The sequence below is a fragment of the Cololabis saira genome, chromosome 8 (assembly GCF_033807715.1).
Source record: "Cololabis saira isolate AMF1-May2022 chromosome 8, fColSai1.1, whole genome shotgun sequence".
In the NCBI taxonomy this organism is placed as follows: domain Eukaryota; kingdom Metazoa; phylum Chordata; class Actinopteri; order Beloniformes; family Belonidae; genus Cololabis; species Cololabis saira.
Genome location: NC_084594.1, coordinates 22236296 through 22260186, shown reverse-complemented (window position 1 = coordinate 22260186; position 23891 = coordinate 22236296). Strand labels below are relative to the sequence as shown.

The 23891-nt window shown below is 38.2% G+C and overlaps 1 protein-coding gene across 2 annotated transcripts; it reads right to left on the bottom strand.

Annotated features, from left to right (window-relative positions):
* Nucleotides 1–430: 430 nt before the first annotated feature.
* fkbp5 (FKBP prolyl isomerase 5) lies at nt 431–13917 on the bottom strand. 2 transcript variants are annotated; one of them, XM_061727260.1, is made up of 11 exons: nt 13652–13917; nt 8877–9009; nt 8636–8780; nt 7865–8007; nt 5570–5684; nt 5331–5487; nt 3780–3870; nt 3510–3593; nt 3225–3410; nt 2887–3126; nt 431–1909 (listed from the first exon to the last, which is right to left on the bottom strand). In XM_061727260.1, the coding sequence occupies exons 2-11, from the start codon at nt 8979–8981 to the stop codon at nt 1808–1810; spliced, it is 1368 nt and encodes a 455-aa protein (XP_061583244.1). In that variant the 5' UTR covers nt 8982–9009; nt 13652–13917; the 3' UTR covers nt 431–1807. The 2 variants fall into 2 exon arrangements, with proteins under 2 accessions (XP_061583244.1, XP_061583243.1); XM_061727259.1 differs by having other exon boundaries at nt 8877–8983; nt 13652–13913.
* Nucleotides 13918–23891: the final 9974 nt, after the last annotated feature.

The window sequence follows — 23891 nt, the reverse complement described above, 5'->3', positions numbered from 1 at the left end:
CATTCATTTATTATTCATAATCAGATATAATCAGCTTGGCGAAACTGTGCGGGAGTTCGGGAGGGGGGGCTTTTAAATCGTCCAATCCAGCATGCCTTTGGACTGTGATAGAAAGCAGATGAAAGTCAACAGGAGAACGTGCAAAATCTGCATGGAGCAGGTCCCATGTCGGACAAACTAGGACCTTCGTGCTGTGAAGTGGCAGTGCTAACCACTGCACCACACAATCACTTTTACATATACATTTCTTTTTAGACATATTCAAATGTTTGCAGCTGCCAATACTGTGAAATATTTCAGTCCACAGAGAACATCTCCCAGAAATGCCTGTCATATTTTGTTTAATTGGCTACAGTACCAGACTGGCTTTTCATTGGACAAACTGAGATGTTTTAAATAGATAAAAATAAACGATTTCAGAGTGAACTTTAGTGCATGACCATTGTCATGCACATATTGGAAAAACAAAGGGCTCAATTTGCTTTGTATTTCTGGAAGTAACCACCCCACGCCACAGTTTAAGTCCCTCTGTAGACCTTTTTGTGTTTTCTTTTTGTAAAAAATAAAACAAATGACGAGATCTACAGTGAAACATGACAAATGTCAGTAAATTGGGAATTTGCCACAGGTAAATAACAGATTTTTTTTGTTTTTGTACAATTTTGGTATGTGTAGTTTGTGCTTTTTTCTGATTCTGCTTCTGTTGTCTGGTGAAAACTTACGCTCACCTCTTTTATTAGGTGCATCTGGTACCCCTAATAAAGTGATGAGTGTATGTATCGTGATCGATAGAAATAGGAAATATCCATGCAGTGAAACTTGTGGTATTACTTCATTTGTAGTAGTATTTATGCATTTCTCAAATTTAATTGAAAGCAGGTTTGTGTAATTGCTAAGAAAAAGATTGTTAATTGAAAACCAAGGCTAAGTTCTAGGCAATCCATCCTTCAATTTTATAAACCTGGTTCATCTTGTTTGGGTGTCACGGGTGCGAGAGAGCTAGGCTCTATCCAAGTTGTCATCACATGAAAGGCGGGATACGCCAGTTCATTACAGGACCACACAGAAACAAACGACACACGAAACAACCACGCACGCTTCAGCTGAACATGTTTTTGGACTCTGGGATGAAGCCAAAGTACCCGGAGAACGCTCAAGTATATATATGAAACAACAGCACTGCCTGCCACACTGCCATGCTGCCCCGAAACTTTAACGTGAAAATTACTGTTTGTTGCAACACCACTTAGCTAACAGGATTTGTTATACCTTTTGTCCAAAAATACATATTGCACATTTAAAATTTAGCAAAGTTTCAAGTCTGAATCCCAAACACCTCATGATACATGCATGCAGCTGCCCCAAAAAGGCTAAATACCAATTACGATTCAGAGGTCTGAAAACCAGCAAGTGTGGTCTTGGAATCAGAAACACACTATGGAGGCACATGTCAGCTCTATACACTAGCCTAATGACAAGAAAATATGAGTCCTCAGTGTTTTAGAAGAAATAAAACAATATTTTGTAAAATAAAAGCTTGGGCCAAAAGTGTTCACCTATCTTCACTCAGTGATTCTGTAGTACTATCCCCACAGGGATGAGCGTCCTGGCAGTCTGATAGTCCGCGTGACAGGGGTAATGCTGTTTGGTCCACAAGCATCCCTGCTCACACTCTGCTTTATATGCATGAATGGTCACACTTGATTTGGAGATAAAAGAGGTTTGGATTAGAGGCTTTTATTCTACTTCATTCCTGCCTCTGCTCCAGGAACAGGAGGACTTCTCTTCTCCCATTCGGTAGTCACTGTTATGATAGACAGTCCCGACTCCTCCGCCGCTGTTTAATGCCTAACTCTCCATTCATGGTGGTCCTCGAGCTCTCATCTCGCTTCCTCTTCACCCTCCCAGTCTGTGAAGGAGAAGAAATGTTTTAGATGAAGTAGAAATAACTCAAGCTGTCAAGAATCCTCCAGAGCTGGAAAATAGGTTTCGTGGACAGTTCTGTGTTTTCCCTGTTTTTTTTTTTAAGACTTAAGTTTGGGTAAAATCATAGACTTTAAATTGAACTCTCCATTTACTAAAATTTTTCTGTTCCTTTTTTATTTTTTATTTTTTATTGTTTATTTACAGAACCGGGAAGCACCAACATTAAATGTGGAGATCGCTTTCACCACTAGAGGGGAGTATAACACTGAAAAAGTAGAATCACACTACAGCAGGACGATTCCATATCAGAATATTGCCTTGCCTGACCAAAAAGTTGATATAATTTTGGCAGGCAGTGGCAGATTGAACTTCTTTGACTGTATGATTTACAAAGTGATTGATCATTTAGTTTAAAAAAAAGTAAATTTACAGTTATATTGCAATGCCCTTGCGGGCATTCCAGTCAAACTGGTTGAATAAATATTATTTTCATGATTGAAAAAAATTTTTAAAGTATGAATATGTGGTTCAAGTAATTACAGATATACACAAATGCAAATATAAGTTAAGATATTGTTTTAAAACTACAGTATGCCATGAAAACAGTATTATGGTGAAGCTTGAATCAATCTCATTTAATTCCAATCAATTTAAAATCCACTGCTGGATAACACTTTGAAAGATTATAAAACATTAAAAAAAATGATTTTTCAAAAAGCAATACCCTATTTTAATGTATTCTGTTGCAGTATACACAGTATTAGTCACATAATGTGTGTTTGTGTGTGTGGGTGTGTATGAGCAAGAGAAAAAGAGTGTTTGTGTGTTTATTTGTTGAAAATATAAAAGCTAAAACTTTTGATTCTTCTAAGATTAAATAGGTGTTAATATTAATTTCAATTGAAAATAAGTCACTGTGCCTGCTGACTATATTTAGCCAAGAACTGTGAGTTTACAGACCTTGGCGTCCCGCTCTGCAAATTTCTGGAACATGTTGGCGTAGGTCCTTTTGTCGTGCTCATGATGTTCCTTAATCCTGTTTTGGCAGATGGAAATTTGACCACGAGCTGCTCGATTGGAGGGGTTGACTTGCAGCACTTTCTGAAAGTCTGCCATGGCCAGGCTGAACTCGTTGCGGTGGAACCGCGCTTCCCCGCGACGATACAGAGCCTTCTCATTGCTTTCATCCAACGCAATGACCTGACAAAAACACACGCAGAAACACAAAGGAACATTATAGGGCAGCAGCAGTTGAGGTCTAAGGCCAAAACATTATACATCAGGGTCAAGCAGCTCACCGCGTTGCAGTTGTCCACTGCTTGTGAGAACTCTCTCAGCCTCAGGAAACACAATGCTAAATTGAGGTGGGATGTCAAAAGATATTCTTTTATCCTCTTGTGTTGCTCTAACCCAGTCCCACACTCCATCTCCAACCAGGAAATGATGCGCTGGTATTGGATGACTGCCTGTTGGTACCGGTGTGCCTAATCATGGAATACAACAACACAAGTTACAAAAAAACAAAAAAAAAACAACCCAGTGTAATAAATATATGTGTTAAAAGGTAAGCATAGAAATTGCACCTTAAAATACTGATTCCCTTTATTTTTCACTCCAGCAGACATATCTAGCTTTTCGTTCAAGTCCATTTCCCAGGATTCTTTAGCCTTTTTTGAACACAGTTGACATCATAGAGAGTGTGTAAGCATTGTTTTTATGTTTAGGGTAGTTAAGAAGAATGTGCTTAGATTTGTCTAAAACAGGAAATAACCCAAATTTATTTTATTTTTTTTCATCCAGTCTAATATAACGAAACTTTGACTGACTCATAGAAATAAGAAACTAGCACTCACCCTTTTAAAGTCTTTGAGGGTAACTTCATATACGATGTCTTGGTCTGGTCCAATGTTGTACTCGGGTTTGCCTTCACTTCCAAAGCCATATCTGTCGATATGCACAGCTTTGTTTGTAATACCGAAGCAAATCAGTTGTTTCATCACATTTTCATATGGTCATGGCAGCATTTAAACCAATTTGCAAAGAAACAGCGACGCTCTAAATTCTGGCTGAAACCGTAACTAAACCCAGAGGGGAAACCCGCATGCATGTTACACCTGTCAGAAAGTAACAACCAATACTGTACATGTGCTAAAATGCAAAAGTGCAAAGGGAGACCGTGTCTGCTTCTTTTGGGAACTGTTCATGAATTCACGGAAAGAACTACCTGACATCCCTGAGCAGCTGCTTCTGTTTATGGTTTTGTATATTCTGAATGTAAGGGCTTTAACATGAAACAGTTCCAGCATGTTAAATTTAATCTGTGCATCCTGCAAACAAAGAGGAGTACTGCACTTACACTAAAAAAGCTAACATCAACTAAATGGACGTGAGTAAAATAGATGATGTTGTGCAATGACATTTAAAAAAGAAAAAAAAAAGATTTCACAGTAGACGTTGCAAAGTAAAGACGATAAATCCGGAGGTTTTTTTTTCTTTTTAAGAAGGACGGAGCTAAATTTGCCGGAGTGGCTATTCTGACTCATTCATAAACAAATGTAACAAAAGTACATTCCTAAGGCTGGAACTTTTGCAATCTGAGCTGGAAAAAAAAGCTTTTGTTTTTTATTTTCTCCTTTCAGGTTTGTCTGAGTACAAGTCAGCAATTTTATGGCTTAATTCTCAAGGACCTCAACTGTGAGCACACGATAAATTCCTGGTAAACACTAGTAGCCTATTTTTTTGAGCCTGAGGATTGGTGTGGGCAGGGTTGAAGGACTGATATTACATGCTTTAAAAAGTACACTGTGTGCTCTCTCTATCCAGAGTTTGACATTTTGAAAGATTTTGAATTCAGGAAATGACATGTTTGTGTTTTATATTGTGTGTCTGTGTGCTTCAGTTTATTTTTCACAACCTTTCTCTTAATATCTATAATTCAAAGGCAATTTTATAGTTAAAAATGTGGCTTTTTAATGAAAAACAATTATTTAAAAAAAGCACAAAACATGTCCTTTCGTATTTCAGAAAGTTCTTGGTTTTAAGCTTTTTAAAACATGATAAAGACAGTTGAAATATTAAAAGTATAGTACTTCACTAAAGCTGTATCACTGCATCTTTTATCCATCTACGGTAAATACTTTTCTTAAGCGTTATGAATATGAAAAACAGTGCATTTATTCATTTTCAACACATACATAAGTGCAAAAAAGTATACTATGAATTGTATACAATTGTATATAATTGTATAATGCTGAGTATTTTAACATGTTAGGAGAAGAACGTTAAGAAATCAAAATGATCAAGACAAAAGTCCCACATCAATGATCAGAAATCCCACACAGAGAGTGGCTCAGTCCGAGAGTAAAGACACACATCATACGTGGTAAGATTTGTCATCAACTTACTTTGGTTTCAAGAAAAGTAAACAGCACTCTCCTTTCTGCATCTTATCCATGGCTCGGTCCACTCCCAGCGGAATGCCTTTATCTTCAGCGAGACCAATAGTAAAGCTGACGTCCCTGCAGTCAAACAGTCGGTCGTCACAGCGCCCTTCCAGGTGCACTGTAAGACATATGACAGGATTTAGTCTGACGACTCGTCAAGCTGGCACAATTCCAATGATTGCCCGCGAAACACACATTACCTTCAACACTCGCTCCATCGTTGGGATTACTGTAACCTTCCCCTTTGACCTTTATTCGTCTCATGATGCCACCGTCCCCTGTAAGTAGCTCTCCTTCAAATCTGAGCAGCTCTATCTGTATTATGGCAAAAACATTTCATCACTCTTCCTCACAAACACCAAACATAAGGCACAAAACTGAAGCTCTGTAGAACAGAGTGTGCTGCACTGAAGCACATGTAGGAGGAGAATTGGATAACTAAAGAAGAAAAAAAAGCAGGACACGTTACAGAAAATGAAAACAGTGATACAGTTATGCCCACTGCAGACAGAACACTGTGAAATCAGAAATGAAATACAGATATACACATTAAATCCAAGAGATCTTTCCCAGCTATGGCATGATTAAACATTGTTTTTAGTTATTTTATTTATCTTCACATGACAATTTAAAGTACGTTATATCAAAGCTAAATAAATATTGTACTTTCTCATTGTCTTGCTTGTTATATTGACTTGACGATGTTTGAACAGTCTCAGCCTCCCCTTTAAAGTTTCAGTTTTAATGTTTTGTAAATGTAGTTATTTAGCTCACAAGCTCAAGATTTTTTTTTTTTATTGGATAAAAGTTGTTTAAAGTGAGAATGTAATTAGAAATAGAAAATCCAGAAGATTCACTTTACTTTCTTCTTCAAGCCCATAGAGAGACGTAAGTATGAGGACTGGAGTTCATGTGTAAAACCCTTTTTTGTGTGTGTGTCCACTTGGATCTGTGCAGGTCAGTGTGACATAAATGTCATCATCTTCTCCTGCGGATGTCTGTGTGTGGCCCAGAACATTTGACCACGTGGACTGTACGGACCTCAAGCGCATCAGCTGATAATTAGCCAGACAAACAAAAACAGCAGTAATTTCATGTGACTCCAGTGTAATGAGTAGATGTGCCACCCGGGAGTCATTATTATCTGCGCCATCATTCATCTCTAGATAAATATGTTTTCTGTGAGCAAAAACACATATCATTTTATTGTCTGGATTTTTCTTTTTTGGGCTTTTGTCTTCCCTCTATTGTGAAGAAGATTTTACTTCCTATTTTCCATTTGTAGAATACGCTGACAGGATAGAGCTGCCAAAATAAAAGAAATCCATCCATCCATCCATTTTCTTTACCCACTTTATCCTTTTCAGGGTCACAGGGGTCTGCTGGAGCCTATCCCAGCTAATTTTAGGCGAAAGGCAGGGGTTCACCCTGGACAGGTCGCCAGTCCATCGCAGGGCAGTAAAAGAAATGCACGCATCAATTCAGTCTTCGTGGACGTGAATGTGGATGCCAGTGCCATGAAGTAGTCTGGATAAACTTGCACTATTCCAGTTGACTGGTAGGTCACAATGTGGCGGCAAAATCAAGAATGTTAAAAGGCTACAGGATATCAAAGAGCTATATGGGGCGGCAGTAGCTCAGGTGGTAGAGCGGGTCGTCCAATGATCGGAAGGTCGGCGGTTTGAATCCCGCTCTGTCCCAGTTTGCTGTCGTAGTGTCCTTGGGCAAGACACCTTACCCACCTTGTCCCGTGTGAATGTGTATGAATATGGCAGCCACGCTTCCGTCAGTCTGCCCCAGGGCAGCTGTGGCTACAAATGTAGCTACCACCACCAGTGAGGATGTGTATGAATGAATAATGATCTCTGTAAAGCGCTCTGGGTGCCTTGAAGGGCGCTATACAAATCCAAGTCATTATTATTATTATTATATGGACCATGCAGTTTTCAAGATTTATTAAAATTTACGTTTAAAATGTTTTATGAGGGAAAAAAGCTCTTAACTGACTATACCTCAAAGGGTCATAGATGATAACAAAACAGTACATGAGCTTTTCTTTAAAGTACATATTTACATTAGATATAATTCCCTATTGAATGTCTACGTCATTGGCCTGACATGTGAATTTCGACTAGAATATTTTTGTAAGGCTAACAAATAATTCAAATGCTATTTGATTAGACACTGACATGTTAACTCTGATTTTACCAACGTAGTTAGACATTTGTTGGATATAACAGCACAGTTATAATTATCACTGAGTACAGAGCACAGATTGAGTATCTGAACTGTGTCCTTGAATAGCTTCAAACTGACTGGGAGGGATAATAACTGTTTGAGCGAGAAGAAATTAAAGTAGACATAACTGTTGTTTTATGTCCGAGGGGCTCCATCGTCAGAGAAAAAGGACATGTTTTTTTGAATGATTGGGATCCCTCGGACCTACACCTCATTAAGGAAAGCCACAAATGACAACAGTGACATGGCACACCTACCTCGAAGACAACTGAGGAGTTAGGAGGAATTTTGTTTGGGTTTCCAGCAACTCCATAAGCGTACTGCGGCTTGCAGATTAGCGTGCACACCTCTCCTCTCTGCATGGACAACACACCGAGGTCCCAGGCCTTGAGGACTTGTCCTTTGAGAAAGTAAAGGCTTAGTACACCGACTCAGCAAGTATTTAACAGTGAGTTGAGAGTATATAGATATATTTCACCGAAAAACCCTTCAATCAGTCACTTCCTTGCTCTAATTAGGTGTGATGTTTTTGTTTTGTAATATGAAGTCTGTGCCAGCAGCTATTACTTTAGCTTAGCTGTGCTACACATAGATTGGAAGAAAGGAAAAAGAGAGCTTGCTCTGTACAAAGTTAAGAAAAACATGCAACTATTTGCATCTGCAGCTCTATAATGAAAGCAAATAACCAGAATAGTGCTGGTTAGCAGATAACTTAGCATAATGCCCAAATTTGGTCATAAGGGAATAATGTTGAGGTTAAAAAAAATCCAAGATGGCAACAGTTAATGAAAAACTCAAGGTTTTTAAATGGTCTGCAGCAGACCCTGTACAGCGGTTATTTCATCAAGGCCCTCAGTTAGTGAGTCTCTGGGTTGAGGTACATTTTGTTCATGCTCTTTAATCAACTTCCATACTTGACATTAAGCTAAACGACTTGCTGCCAGCTGAAGTTTCAAATGTAATAAACAGGTTCATGAATACGCAAACATTATTCTTAAAGAAATTCTTAAAAAAAGCAAGGTGCCCACCTTTCCCCACGTGAAAGCAAAAAGGCTCTTTGCGATCTCGACTGCAGTCAAATTTCTTCCCAGAGAGCAGTTTTCCAGTGTAGTGGACAGTGACTTTGTCCCCAATCATTGGTCGGTCCCCTTCGACTCCCTGGTGGTTTATGACCTGCGCGAAGGGAGTCAATTTTGCCCTTAGTTGAGAAATCTGGAGTCACATCAGGTGTAACATCCAAAGAGAAACTGAAGCAATGGCAATTAGTACCTTCATAACCCCTTGGTCTTTATTTGGTGTTACATCAATACCCTTTGCAGCAAACGTGGCTGTGGCTGCAGGGCCATCCATGGGTAATTCCTGGTCAGTTGTCATTTCTGCAAATGGGCATAACACACTAAAGCTGTAAAAGATGTAAACAAACATAAAACCAACATTTTAAAACTTGAAGCACCGTCAGTTGTTAATGTCTCCTGTTTTCACTTTAGGAACATAAAATGTAAATTTTGCTTCTGGCACAAACTGAATTTGTGGCGTCGGACTGGAATGTCATAATCTCGGATAAAAGTGTAAAATGAGATCTGCATAGTCAGAGCAGTTCCTTGTGTGGTCCCAGCATAGATACAATAACTACATCACTTCAATCTGCGTTCAAGGTTTCTGCACAATGCTTTTCTGACTCATTGTACTTCCCTCTGTGCTCGCAAAGATGAAGCGTCTCCAGTTCATCATTTTTCTCTTAGCAAATCTAAACGTTAGTTTACAGACAAAAGATTCCAACCCAGCATACTATGACTAAGTCACACTCTGATGTTCTCGCTTGCTTTCTAATGAGCAGTTCAGCATTAATGAAGACACCCATCTCAGAGATTCATACACAGACAGGAAGTGTGGGCTCAACTCGAGCACACTGTGCTGATGTACCTGTGCCATCACAAAATCAGGTATTCAGTATTCTTGAAACTCCTTCATTTGTTCATACAAGCAAATTATCAGAATTTGAGGCTGCTCTAACTGAGCTCAAATCTTTTCTCTTTAGGCATTTTCTTTCATTTACTTGGCTGCCATCCTTCATGCGTTTCTCTTCAAACCAGAGGGCCAACTGTTATTGGAAATATTGTGTACATGTATACATTGTGTATTGAGTGATATGTTGTATAATATTAACAACTATTACTGTCTGTTCAGAGTTATTAGATTTCAAATGATCTACTTCTTGAATATAAATCCACATGTATGTATGTACATATTGGTTTAATATATGATGCAATAAGCCAGCAGGTTTAACACTCAGCCTTGCAAACAATCATCAAGATAACACACACACACACACACACACACACACACACACACACACACACACACACACACACACACACACACACACACACACACACACACACACACACACACACACACACACACACACACACACACACACACGCACACACAGGACAACAAATTAAGTGGCTACGATGTTTGTACGAGAGGTTAATAAGTAATTTTTATAATTTTTTATACTTACTAGGATCAATAATAGTAATCAATTGATTATTCTAATTTATATTAATATTTATTTCATCAGACAATAAAATATTACTTCTAAATATATTTAGATGCTGTTTTTTTGTTGTTGTTTTTCACTTGGCTTATTTATTTTCTAAATGAGGATGAATCCTCTCAAACACAAAACTTGCCAAGTTTTTGTTATTTATCTGTTATAAATGTGCAGAGATGTTTCAAACTCATCCTTTTAGAAAGATTATTTCAAATCAATCAATTTTGCTGCTGTATAATATAAAGTTTCCTTGTACATACATACATGTAAGGTTGAATACCATTTAAAATACATTTAATGAGTGTCGGCACAGATACAAAAATTCAACTTTGATGCGAAGCAATACTTTCTTCTTTTTTCTTATTTAGCCTACTACAAATATAGTTTTTGTACATAAAAAACATGCTTTCTCAAACATAAACTGTAGTCTGGAAACAATTAAATAAGTACATATTTCATATTTGATGTGAAAGAGGCCATTTGCTGTCATGAATGTTCAGTATGAAGTCTGACGAATGTCAAGACGTTCACTGTCAACGTCTCATGCCTCCACGTGGCACCAAGTATCTAACTCAAGTTTTGCCAGGGCAATAAAAGATGTAATAACATGTTGCTGTAGAAGCGCTGTTAAATGTTGCGCTTTCATCACAGCAGCAGCCGTTCATCATCTAACTGCCCCATTACACACTCTCACACACGCAGTCACCAGACTAGCCTGGAACAATAATCTTGACGTCGTGCGAAGACAATAAAGAAGTTAACTAAGCTATGCTAACCATGTTGGCAAACACTGTTGGCTGATTACAATCACACGCAGCAGCCAAGACGTTAACACTTGCTCACACCGAGCCAGATCCCAGCTGCTCTGGACCGTGCGAGGATGCTACTGAGGATAGCACTTTGGGTCAAACTTGTGACAAGATGTACAACAAGCACGTCCGTTGTGTTCTCGGACTCAAAACACTAAACAAGGCTCGCTTTAAGAACTGGAAATTCGGCGACCTTTCGGGGGCAAACTGCATCAGGTACAAATAGACTGTTCTGTGTGAAACTGGGACTTTTTTATTTACTTTTTATTTATTTTATTCCCTGAAGAGAACATTCCTGTGTGGCGACGCTTAGAACTGCACACAAACTTTACGTTTTTCTAACAAGTAAAGTAGAGATTCTATATAATTTTTTCAGAAACTATACTATAAGCAATGAAAGAAGTATTAAATTCACAAATGCTGAATATGTTTTTTACTAAATTGTTGGTGTGATGCTTCGGATCCCGGAGAAAAGAATGATTTATATAAAGGCTGCATTTTGTACTTGTGTTTACGAGAAAGAAACTGCATAAGGAAAGATAAGAGATTATCACATCCCAGACACAGATTTTCTCATGTGATACCTTCACTCTAGCTGAGCTTTGACTCGGGGCTGACCTTTGCTCCTCTGTTTCTTTAAATATTGTTTGAATTTGCATAAATCTGAAGACCCTAAAGGGCCCATGGGATGAAACGTGAGGGCCGATCAGTCAAAAGCACAAGTCACAGAGCAGTCTTGTGGCCTCTTTTCCGTGGAGATAATTCAAGACTATAAACTTTGCTCAACGACAGGTTGCTTTAAGAAAGAGGAACAGCTACTCTGAGTGTCTGCTTCGGTGTTGCGTTGAGAATTTTTCCATCGCTTCTCCTGTCATATCTGCCTAACACTCCAAAAGCTGTAAATGAGTAAAAAGAAAGATGCTCTGCTGTGCTGTCAAGCTTCTTAAAAAGCATTTACATATATATACATATATATATTTTAGTTTTTTTAAAGGACTCAAGCCTCAGTCACATGAACCAGCAACAATACATCATCCAGAGAAATACATTTGAGCTGATTGTGAAATTCTGTATAATTTCTGATTAACCATAAGCCACGGCGTGTGCCTCAGCCCACAGGATGAAACCATCAAGATCCCTCTCACTGACATCACTTTACTCTGCTTCTTTGGTTTTGTGCCTCTGGAAACATCGAGTGTTTGTCGCCTGAGCACAGGACAAAATGTCCCTTCATCACTTGCAACACCTTGTCCCGTGTTTTTCAAATTTCACGGACTTCATAATATATGATACTCGAGCATGTGTGTGTGTGTGTGTGTGTGTGTGTGTGTGTGTGTGTGTGTGTGTGTGTGTGTGTGTGTGTGTGTGTGTGTGTGTGTGTGTGTGTCTGAACACAATGTTCCATCTATTCAAAGATCCTTGCTGGCAAAGCCTGACGGTGTTCACCGATTTAAGACCTCCTCACGTACAAACCAGTTTCATGTTCTGGACACAAGTGAACAGTTTTTATTTATTAAATTAAGGGCATACTTGCATTCATGTTAGAATGTGATTCAAATAAGGAGAAAAACGTATATGATTTGGTGACTGCCATTCACCATTAATAATCACTCTAAGGAAAAAGTTACTCACTCCATCAGTTTGATCTTTTTCTGTTATTTTATAATTTTATTTCTTGTAAGAAAAAGATACAATTGTGTCAAAGGAAGCAGTGCATGTGGTTACAACACTGATAAGATGGCAGGTAGGCTTCATGTACCAAAACTAAGATACCCTGCAGAGGAATGCAGGAACAAAACACAATGAGACAAAGACCACATCCACAGACGTACACAGTGTTTCTGTACATTCTGTCTCACATCCGCGCTCTGGTGCTGATTCATACCTGAACCTATGAGTTCACACTCTGCGTGGTAAACCACACATCAACATGACAAAGTCCTGTTTATTTTTTAACCTCATGTGTAATTATACAGGAACAGCCTGCATCTATGGATGCTTTTTTTTTCTTTCTTTTTTAAAGGAACGGATGTGTTGCAACTTTTAATGCAACTTTTCTTACTTTTCTAAAGTGGAAAAAAAGTAATGTTGTAAATACTTATTTCTGACCATACACTTTCATTAAAGACACTGACTCAACTAACTCCACAGGCCCACCTCTGCTTGTGGCACACCACCTGGTCTTCTTCTAAATACACCCGTCTATATTTATAGTTTTTTTTCGCAAGCCACCATTGTGAACTGTAATGTGCAACTTGGTGAAAACATATCAGCACAGAGTGAACCAGAGTTCGAGATGCAATTCTGAGAAACTGCCGTGCAACCTGTAATTTGTGAAGATACACCTAAGCCTGCTGGGATTCTGGATGTTCTCATCCACCTCCTCTGGGACCCACAAGCTCCAGGACCACATTCACACACACAAGCACACGATCCTTAATAACATGCTGCGACATGTGTAGAAAACTCAAATCCCATCCTATAATATGTAAGACATCTTTGTTTTTATCCCTATTTGTATTTAAAATGAAGGAGTCTTTAAGTGCATGCATAGTAAGTGTCGGTTTAACTCATGTGTGAACAGAGGGCGCTGGAAAGCCGGTTAACCTAATATCTTCATGAAGTCCTTAATCAGGTCTTTCAGCGAGAGAATAAAAACATTTCATTAGAAGACTTACATTTTCTTGGGATCTCCTCAGTATAACATCCTCCTCTCCAATTGGACGGCGACAAGCTGAAAATTCACCCGGTAAGATGTCAAAACCTGTCTGCTTCTTCTTAATTGTTGCACTGCTTCTTCTTATGCCAAATCCAAGCAGGGTACCAAGTGTTCAACCCATGTGGTGATTAGGCAGCGCTCTTTTTTGTCTTTCTCCCACCCCTCCTCTTTTAGTCTTTAAGTCCCCCCTTTTTTTTTTTGTTTCTGTTTTTTACCCCCCCTACCTAACCCGCTTCACTGGTGATCGTGCCGGTGTAGCGGCCACATGGAGCTCTGACTTCAAAATGACACTGGGTTATTGGAAGAGCAGGGGGGGGAGACACGGAGAGTTAAAAAAAAAAAAAAAAAAAAAAAAAAAAGAAATGATAGAAAGAGAAAAGACAGAGAGAGAGAGTAGAAAAAAAACGAGTAGAGTTGTGGGAGGGCGCTTAGTGTAAAATTAAGGGCAGGTCTTGGAAAGCAGCCACAAAGTAACACAATGTTCCGGCTTGTACTGTAGCTGTACCGCTGCTGATGAGAACACTGTGTTCCAATAGACACCCTGACCTGTAACCCGTTCCGTGCCAGGCCGGGAACAGCCTGTTCCGCAGCAGGCTGTCCTCTCCGCTCAGCTGACAACACGTATCAACAACAGTCCGCCCGCCCGCCCGCCTGCCTGCGCACACCGAAATAAACGCGCTCTTCACTGGCCGATGATAAGATGCGCGGTGAGATGGAATTACTGTTTCTGAGAGGGACGGACAAAAAAAAAGAGAGAGGGAGAGAAATAACCTGTCTTTTTTCTTCGAATAAAAGTAGGGTGATTCCTGTAAAGCATAAATTATGGTTCCGCGTTAAATCGACGCAGACCTACGCCGTAAGCTTCTTTAAAATAGAGCGTTCTTTTTTGCTGAATGGTTACTTACCGCAGCATCGTGCTCGCTCGCCTTACTCTGATGATGACACAATAGTCTTTGTAAAAGTAGGAAAACAAAGTCACAGTAAGTTTTAACGCTTGAAAGTACGTAAGCTCATTTTTGGGAGTTTAGTACGATGTTATACGATTTGTAGTTGCGTGTAGGCTTATTTTACCTGCGTATTTTCAATTCTGCTTTATTCTAACACTTATTTCAAATGCATTATAAGTCTTTATCAGTCATGTGAGGACAAATCATCCCCTTTCAATTCAAAAAATTCTAAGGTTTTAAATAGCAGAACGTGTATACATACATTCAAAAATCAATACCTCAAATGAACATCATGATTAAGCATTTAAAAAGCTGAAAAGGTGCTAAACTCAGAGAGCCACATTTACCAACCTTTGTTATTAGTAATTATCACGTTATTTGTTATATTTATATTGTACATTTCTGTTTATACATTTTATTTTATCTCTTATATATTTGTTTTTATATTTGTATTGTATTGCACCAATCACCATAACAAATTCCTTGTGTGTGTTAACAAACTCGGCAATAAACCCTTTTCTGATTCTGATTCTGATTCTGATTCTGATATTGTTGCAAGATTTTGACTCATATTTTTTTACAAAGTTGCATCTCTTCATTGAAGTTTGGAGGCACTTGTTTATGCTCAGCTTTAAGGTCCAACCACAGCATTTCTGTCAAGTTCAAATTCAAATAAAAAAATACCTTCCTCGAAGGGAAAATTATTTTTGCATTAAGATTTAAGTCTCTTCAAACATTTGTTGTCCAAGTAAAGGTCTATATTTTAACTGGACAATTTCAACACCTCCATGATTTTTATTTTGTCTTTCTTTTTCCCTCTCTCTCTCTCTCTCTCTCTCTCTCTCTCTCTCTCTCTCTCTCTCTCTCTCTCTCTCTCTCTCTCTCTCTCTCTCTCTCTCTCTCTCTCTCTCTCTCTCTCTCTCTCTCTCTCTCTCTCTCTCTCTCTCTCTCTCTCTCTCTCTCTCTCTCTCTCTCTCTCTCTCTCTCTCTCTCTCTCTCTCTCTCCCTTTTTCTCTTACATGCTTTCTGCTGTGTTTGGCTTAATTGTCCCCCTGAATGATGCACCATTGGTCAAACTATAGCTCTTGGGCAGACTGCGTCACGTTTAACTCAACAGTGTGCTTGTATCCAGAAGAGGTCATGGTCAACTCAATGCCTGAAAGGTGCTAAACTCAAGGCCAAGGCCAAATCATCACCCCTCTGCCACCGTCCATGGCAGTTGTATTACTGTATGTCCAAAAATTTCTCATCCACCATAAGGACATTGTTTCAGAGGTCTCATCACATTTCGGATGCGTTTTTTTTATTAGTGGGACTAATAACCATTCCAAAGTAGCTGCACTCAGTCTCCACCGAATTGTTTGGTCATGAACTTTAACTTTTTTTTTAAGTTTTTTTTTTTGTGTTTTTTTTTGTGGCATTGAACATTCCAGCCTTGGAGTGAACATCCATTCCTGGGAAGTTTGGGAGTTGGCTTAAATATTTTCCACTGGTGAAGCATTTTTTTTTTTTTTTTAAATAGAATAACCTTATAACCCTTCCCAGATTGATGGACAGCAAGAATTGCTTTTTTGAGCTCATTGCCAAGGTTGTTCCTCCCTGGCATTGGGTTAACACACATGTCAATGTTCTAGACCAGCAAAATGCTTTTATAAAGGCGGTCACACTCATTTATAATAAATTGATCAAGTACATTTGATCTGCAGCAACAGACTGCTACTTAACCTTTTATTTCCCCCAGAAGCAACAAGGGTATAATGGGTTTCCTAATTTGTTAATGAGAAAATGACATAAAAAATGTATGATGTCATGTTTTGATGTTCATAAGGTGTTTACCTAATTTTAAGAATGGGCAATCCTCAGATGTTGAAAATATGTCTCCATTATGTTCTAGTTGTAATTTAGTGAAATCATTTTTCAGAGAACTTTGATGAACTTTTGGTGTTAAATATGTTTTGGTCTTGTGTCAGTTGTAGGTTTAATATGCATTTTGTTTTTGTGGTGGGTATATCTAAATGTTAATTTTAATAGAGCTATGTGTACTCCTGTCTCTGATTATGATCAAAGTACACTTGTTGATATGGTATATGTGGCATTATACTTGATTCTCTCTTATAGTTAAGTATATAAGTTAAGTTTTGATAAAGACATATAAAGCCTGTCTGTTTTCTTAAGACATTGTCTTTAGAAAACCTCTTAGAAGAAATCCTGATGCTCACCAGGAAGGAGAGTATGTGTTATATGAAAAGTGGATTTAATCTATCTGGGCCAAAAAGTGAATATGTGTCAATGAGTCTTGAATCCAAGGTAATCAATTATGAACCAATACAGAAAGAAAAATATGCCCAAAGCCAATTTTATGAGGTTTAACATGCAAATACTAATGTCATGGATTAGTGAGCTAATTTGATGACTGTTACTCAGTGTAGTCTGATGCATGTTTTGCTATTAAAGTCCATTTGAAGTACAAGTTAAAGTGTTTTTCAGTATTTTTCAGAGTGAAAATCATCCGAGACCCACACCTGGTTAAATAAAGGATAATAAATAAATAAATAAATCATTGAAAGTAATATACTTCATCCAAGTGTTTTTTGTTTGTTTTTTTAATCTGGAATCTGGAATCTGCACATGGTGAAATGAGCAGTAAAAAATGTATATAAAATATAATCAAAACTATAACTTGAACAAATGTACGCTGGGCCTACATTACTGGTAACTGTTGACTATTTTGTGTTCTTAGGGGGAAAAAAACCCAAAACATTTGAAGTAATAAACCACTTTAATATAAAGGATTCAAAGTTCCTGTCAATGTTAAACAACAACTAAACGCAGTATGCCTGTTCCACGTGAGGTGAATTTATTATACGTTATGAGGTCTTCTTTTACAAGTCAAATGCAGTGCTGCATAAAAAGATTCAAACATTTTAGGGAAATATAGTGTTGCATAATAACTTCAAGTACTGTAAAGAGGAGCACTTGACACAAACCGAAAACAATAAACAGATTAACATGAAGACTAGTTTTATAGAAACAAATGCTTTTCTAACATGTTGTGAGACATGAGCAGTTTTTCTGTTATTGAAAAGGATGCATCCCAAAGAGGTTGCAGAAGTTGTTTTAACTTCTCAAAGTTGTCAGAATCTTTCTGCAGATAAAAGCCAGTTCAGCTATTTTGTTCATGAAAAGCATTTGGGAATCTAATCAAAATGCCCCCACTATATAAAGGTTTTCTGTTCATTTACGGGGGTGTGTAGAGTAAAACAACCCACTGCATACTGATGAACCCTTGTTTACAATGAAGGATGTCATTCTGGCATTCATTTGCTTCTGCTTTGTGTTGGAATAAAGAGGATTTTGTATTTGATTACTTACAAAGTTGGCTCATTTTAAAATAGTACTGAGTCGCTCTAATGAACTCCGACTTATACAACAGGGATGTGTGAAATTCCCTCAAGGGTCATAAATTATCTTTATGGCTTGCCTTTGTGCCTTTGTGGTCTGATGATGGTCTGGTACTAATATGTCAGCGTACAATGTTGGAAATCAAAAGAAACTGCTGCTTGGGCTGAAGTTCATCTTATTGTTTTTTACATTGAAATGTTTTACATTGAAGTGTGGCACAGATTGTTGTTTTACGTGTTTTTGTCGCCACGCTCACCAGAATTTGTTCATATGAGACCGTAACACACAAGTTAATCTATTTTTTATTGCTTGAACCTGTATGTTCAAACAGTTTATTGTAGGCTTCAGGTGGCTGAATCTCACAGTGAGATGTGGGGGAGGACACTGTCTGACCACATCGCTAGCAGACAGAAGGCTGCTGTTGAAGGGAACATGTTGATCCTGGTAATTATAAAGGTGACATAACGTAAGTGAACCTGGTTCTGCGAATCCACAGGGACGTTATCATTCGGCTGAGTGATTCTCCGGGCATCTGCTTATCAGAAGAAAGCAGGGATCACACACTTTTGTTGTTGATCACTTCATTCACATAAATAGAATGTGTGTGGTCTTGTGATCCTAACAAAAAAAAAGAAAAACATTGACCGCAATCTCAACGAGCATCATCACCCACCTGCAGCTATCAGAAGTATAGGACACACGTGGATCATTCAGAATAAAAAAGGGAACTGCAACTCAGACTAAGATGAATCTGCCAAACTCTAAAACTCTGGTGACCCGGTAAGTTTGTTGGTAGCTTTGTCAAAAGCTGCAGTGTTTTACAGGAGATCAAACATGCTCTTGTAACCTCAGTTGAACTGAAATGCATGAATAGATTTCAATTGAAACACACGACTTGAGATCTTGTTTTCCTTCCTGTAACGTTGCGAACATCTTGTTTCTGTGCGGCCTGGTTAGCAACAGGAAAATTAGATGGTTAATTATTATTGAATCATCTGTGTCCCATAAATAATAATACATGCGCTCGTGAGACATACGGTTCATCTATATTTATCATTCATACCAGATCTGAGGCTTTTCAGCTTCCTATTTCTGCTTACTTTGTAGCACACTTTTCTTTAGAAGTCATGTACCCTTCTGATAAAAATGAGCCAAGCAGACTGTCAGGCTTCCGGATAATTGCTTGACACATTTGCCAAAGGTTGTATGAAGCTTTAAAATGTGACAGGCGGTTGCAAGAATACATCTGTCTGAATGAGAGTCTCGGTGTAACCAGAAGCATGCGGCTGAGTTCATTCAGGGATACAGGCTGCACAGTCATCAGGAAGTGAAACAGAACAGAATGTGCTGTACTAATCTGATTGAAAAACACTGCCCTGAGTGGCTGTATGAAAAAGAGATGTTTCATTTATACAGCTACGGTCAGGACCTATGGCAGCGAGAGGATATGCACTAAGAAAACAAAGAAACCAAAGTCTTCATTTGGTGATATGAAAGCTGCGCACTGCAACTAAAAGAAAGCTGAGCAACATAATGCTGTTTGTTTGCGTTCTAGGCATCCGTGTTACGTACATGGGAGTAATCTTCTGAGTGATCCCTTTTATCCCTGAACTTTTGCCCCCTGAAGAAAGAGTTTGATACTAGTGTCTGCCAGTTCCCAAAATAAATGACTGAGAAAAGGCGGAACTGCGAATGACAGGGAGAAATCTCTTGATAATTTCATGTCAAGGTTTAAATGTTTTTTATTTTCTTATTGATTGACTTTGCAGTTAATTTGACTTATCCAGTTAGGATGGCGTGTTGGAGGGTAAATATTCTTACTATAATACTCTTAGGGCTTATCGTAATGCTGTACCGAAGGTGTAAAAAGTAAGATAGCCTTCACTATAATTAAATGTAGAAAAAAGGTTCTTATTTCAAGAAGTATAGTTAAAAGACTTGACTGGGTCTATTTAATAAATATCTGTACAATCCCCCTACCAGCTGAGTATGAACATGTATATTTATAAAGGCTATTTAAGAAGTTTTGCCAATGTAAGTGGCCAGCATTCTTTTATTAGAGAAGATCAAATAAAAATTAAGGCACATTTAAATCCAATCTTTTGAATCATTTTTCCACACTGTTGTGGAAGTTTGTTGTCAAGTTGCCACAGCGCTGCATTGCTCTCGTGCATGAAGGGCTTTAAATCACAAGTTTATACACGTGTCTTCCAAAAATAAACATTATTTTATAATAAGTACATAGCTCAATAGTTTCAAAAGACAGAAACATGAAAGGCTTTGTTTGGCATCCTTGGAGGAGCTAAGCCATCTTTCCTCATATTTCCTCATATTACTTGAATTGATTGTGAATTTGAGGATGATAAATGTGCCACAAAAACTAAAGGAATCATATTTGCAGAAAAACCTTTTAAATGTCTGCGTTGTAGCTGGACCAGCTTGCATGTAAAATAAATACATGGAAATGTAGATTTCTGCAGAACTTTATTTATTCAACTGATTTTGACAAAATTACAGTTTATAATGCAACATAATTCATGGACACTACAGACTGCTCTCTCTAAAGGTATAACAACATTGACCAAACACCTTTCTAAACAGACTTTTTTATTATCATCATTTTCCGGAAAGATACGCCCTTTTTCCACTTAATTGCATCTAACATGAATCTTTGGCTATTTTCATAGTAACTGCATTTATGTGTGGAATCGAGCTGTTGTACTTTCTTCCAGCCTGTCGTCTTTGGGGTCCGCCTTTGTTGAGATTGGTCCCATAACTCAAAGCTGGTATGAAATCATAAATGTGGACACAATTTACACTCAGTACCCTTTGAATCACGTTATTGCCGTCTGAGCTCACATTACCAGTCACCAAACTGATAAAACAATACCGGACCAAAAATGTTTTTTCTTACATTGTGCTTGTCTACATTTCGGCCACAGATCCCTGTCTTAGACATACTCTCATCTTTAGTCATGCGTTGAACTGGCCCGGGTTGTTACAACGCCAGGTAGGAATGCTGAAGTAACACAACAGCCGGGCAACAAACCAGACAGAAATCACTTCATGATCTCCCTGTTGCAAATCAGCTCAGTAAGCGTGAAGGTAAATTCTGGGTACCTGTGGAGCATAAATAAACTGCCGAGACCTGAATTTGTCTTTAATGAGCCAAACCGCTTGTATGTAAATTCACAAACGCACAGAACAAATCAGAAATAGTTCTTTTGTCTGCACAGAATCAAAGCACCAAGCAAAGAGTTCACCTGTCACCTCAGGCATGTGACTTCGCCTCCAAAAATGAATGCATGTAGTGTTCGTCACATGTGGTGTACAGTAAGTACTGTCCCCTCAATCCACGAGCATAAATCTGATTCTCTGGGTGCCGTATCTAGCTCTGATATCTTTGATGAACCCTTTAAAATTTGCTATCCAACTTCTCCAACAGTTTAAATTCTGCCCTCCAGGATAAACTTGTTTCTGTCATGTTAGCCGGCTCATTATCAGATACACAGGTAGAGGGCTTGGCTGGGCTAAAAGTGCTGTAAAAGTAAAGAAAAACAACATTTTTTCCTTCTACACTTTGATTAATGATGACAGTTTAAACCCGTTGGGGAAAATCAGCTTTAAACAGCAAGGCAAAATGCAAGAGAAAGAGTTTTCAACTTCCCGCTTTTAAGTTACTGAAAATGCAACACGAATTGAAGCTGAAGCTTTGTTGAACTTATACCCTGAATTTAAGGATGAGGAAGCTGGGTAGTTTTACTCTAAGCTCAGTGTGAGATGTAGTAGCAGTACTCTTAATTCCAATTTACTTTATTATTTATTTACTTGTTTATTTAATGTCTAAACTGCAGCATAACTACGTGCACATGCTCAGTTCATAAAATCTGACTTTTTTCCTTATTTGCCGAGATAATGATGCTTTACACTCGTTTCCTTGTCTAGTTACCCTCATCTAATCTGTAACCACACTTTGTCGAGTCGTTCCACTTCAAATTATTATCAAAAAGTGTTTTTTTTTCTTCTCTCTTCTTTTTTTGAATTACCTACCCAGTTATAAGAAGTAAATGCATCAACACTAAGTGAAACATCTCTCTGCCACACAGGGTGGATTATTGTTGTGTATTTTCTGGCATTAATACCAGAATCATGTACAGTACAGTTTAGCAGTTTCACCCGTCAAAACAGCTTATTATCAATGGAAAATCATTAACTAATTTTAATCTTGTTATTTGGAAGAAAAATCCTGTAATATCTTCTACAATCAACCAGATTTTTAGAAATAGAATACAGTTTCATTTTTCCAGCGTGAGCATTTAAGGCATACTACAGACACGAGACCAGACACGATACTGAAAACAAACCTTTTATCTAAAAGGACTAGAAAGTCAGGAAGACTTGAGGACAATGTACTGGTAAGCATCTTGTCTGAACATACTTTGACTTGCAGGGCGGGGGAACTTGGAGGATCGAACCAGCGTTCTTCCGTTTAAAGGACAGCGAGTTCACCACCTGAGCTGCAAAGAGAAGTCCAAGGTTTTCCGTTACTCTCAGCTTCCCCTGTGCCACACTTCTTCTTGAACTCGTCTCTGCACAGGAAGCGTATACATACAGTGTCTGCCCGCCCACCTGCTCACTCTGATGGGGTCATTTGTGGTGATTTCTCCTGTTGAGCAATAACTCTGACTGTTGATTTACCAATGTTCTTACGTAATCACTAAATGGCAGGCAGCTGCTTTCTCTGTTTTGTTTTGTTTTCTTTTTCTTATAAGGTCAAACTGGCCCAGGAATGTTTGTGTTTCTTGTTGATGGGACCCATAAATATTATATTTGAGCCATGAATACCTTTGATGCATTGCACAGAAAAGAAAAAAAACAACAACCTTACAGTGGGCTCACTCAAGCTTTGCTCCTCTTGTACTTTTTATTTCTTTATTATCTTGCAGCTTAGTCGAGACCATTCTGACTCACTGAAAAAATTATAAAAAGTATCAAGGGCAGCCAAAAGAAAATTATTTTCATTAAAACTTCAACTACATGTTTGTTGTCTTGTGTTTTTGACCATTCAAAGTACTTTTACACTATAACCCCCTCCCCATAATTTACAACCATGCACTGATGAACGCATCTAAGGCATTTGGCAGATGGCTGCTGTATCTCCTGAGTCACGGCGGCCGTTAACCTTCTAATACTCGAGGTTGGGGTACTTTTACCAAACTCACAACCTTTTGAGGGGACTCGTCCTTCAGGGTGAACATGAACAACTGGCTGTGTGAAGGAGGGACACCTGGGAGAATTGTTCAATAAAGTGAATCTCCTTAACCTGATTGTGAGGTTAAAGTGAGATTTGAAATATGGCTTCAAACACAGGGAGTTTTATCTAAAATCATTAGAGAGATTTATCTATTTTATTTTTTTACAGTGGGTCAGTAACACAGATGTTATTTTTATTGAACCCTCTCTCAAGATTCACAACTTAATCTCTGCCAAAGTTGCTAAACAATATTTCTACTACTCTCCTAGTTAGGAAACATTTTACATTGATAGATGCTCTTACACACAACAGAACACATTCAGACACACTGTACACGCTGAGGAAAATATATAGAAATAGAAATATGTACAGGTATATACAGATGTAAATACATTTATAAACATGAAAAGGTGAGTGAGTGGTAGTGGCACATGTAATATTACACATATGTATAGATTTTTAAAAATATATATTGTTAGGCCGAGCAGGTACATGAATACTCATGTTTCTTTTTTTTTTTGCAATTATAACTGAAAACTTTAATGTTTTCATACCTTTAAACATATAATAATAATAATGATTTAAAAAAAATAAAA

What these genes read in the sequence shown, in the direction of transcription:
- fkbp5 (XM_061727260.1), bottom strand. Translation starts at nt 8,981, where the DNA reads ATGACAACTGACCAGGAATTACCCATGGATGGCCCTGCAGCCACAGCC. An exon ending in TTGCTTTCACGTGGGGAAAG is followed by an intron (nt 8,008 to 8,635) that starts GTGGGCACCTTG and finishes ACTTTCTCAAAG; the next exon opens with GACAAGTCCTCAAGGCCTGG. An exon ending in CCCTCAAAGACTTTAAAAGG is followed by an intron (nt 3,594 to 3,779) that starts GTGAGTGCTAGT and finishes TGTTCAAAAAAG; the next exon opens with GCTAAAGAATCCTGGGAAAT.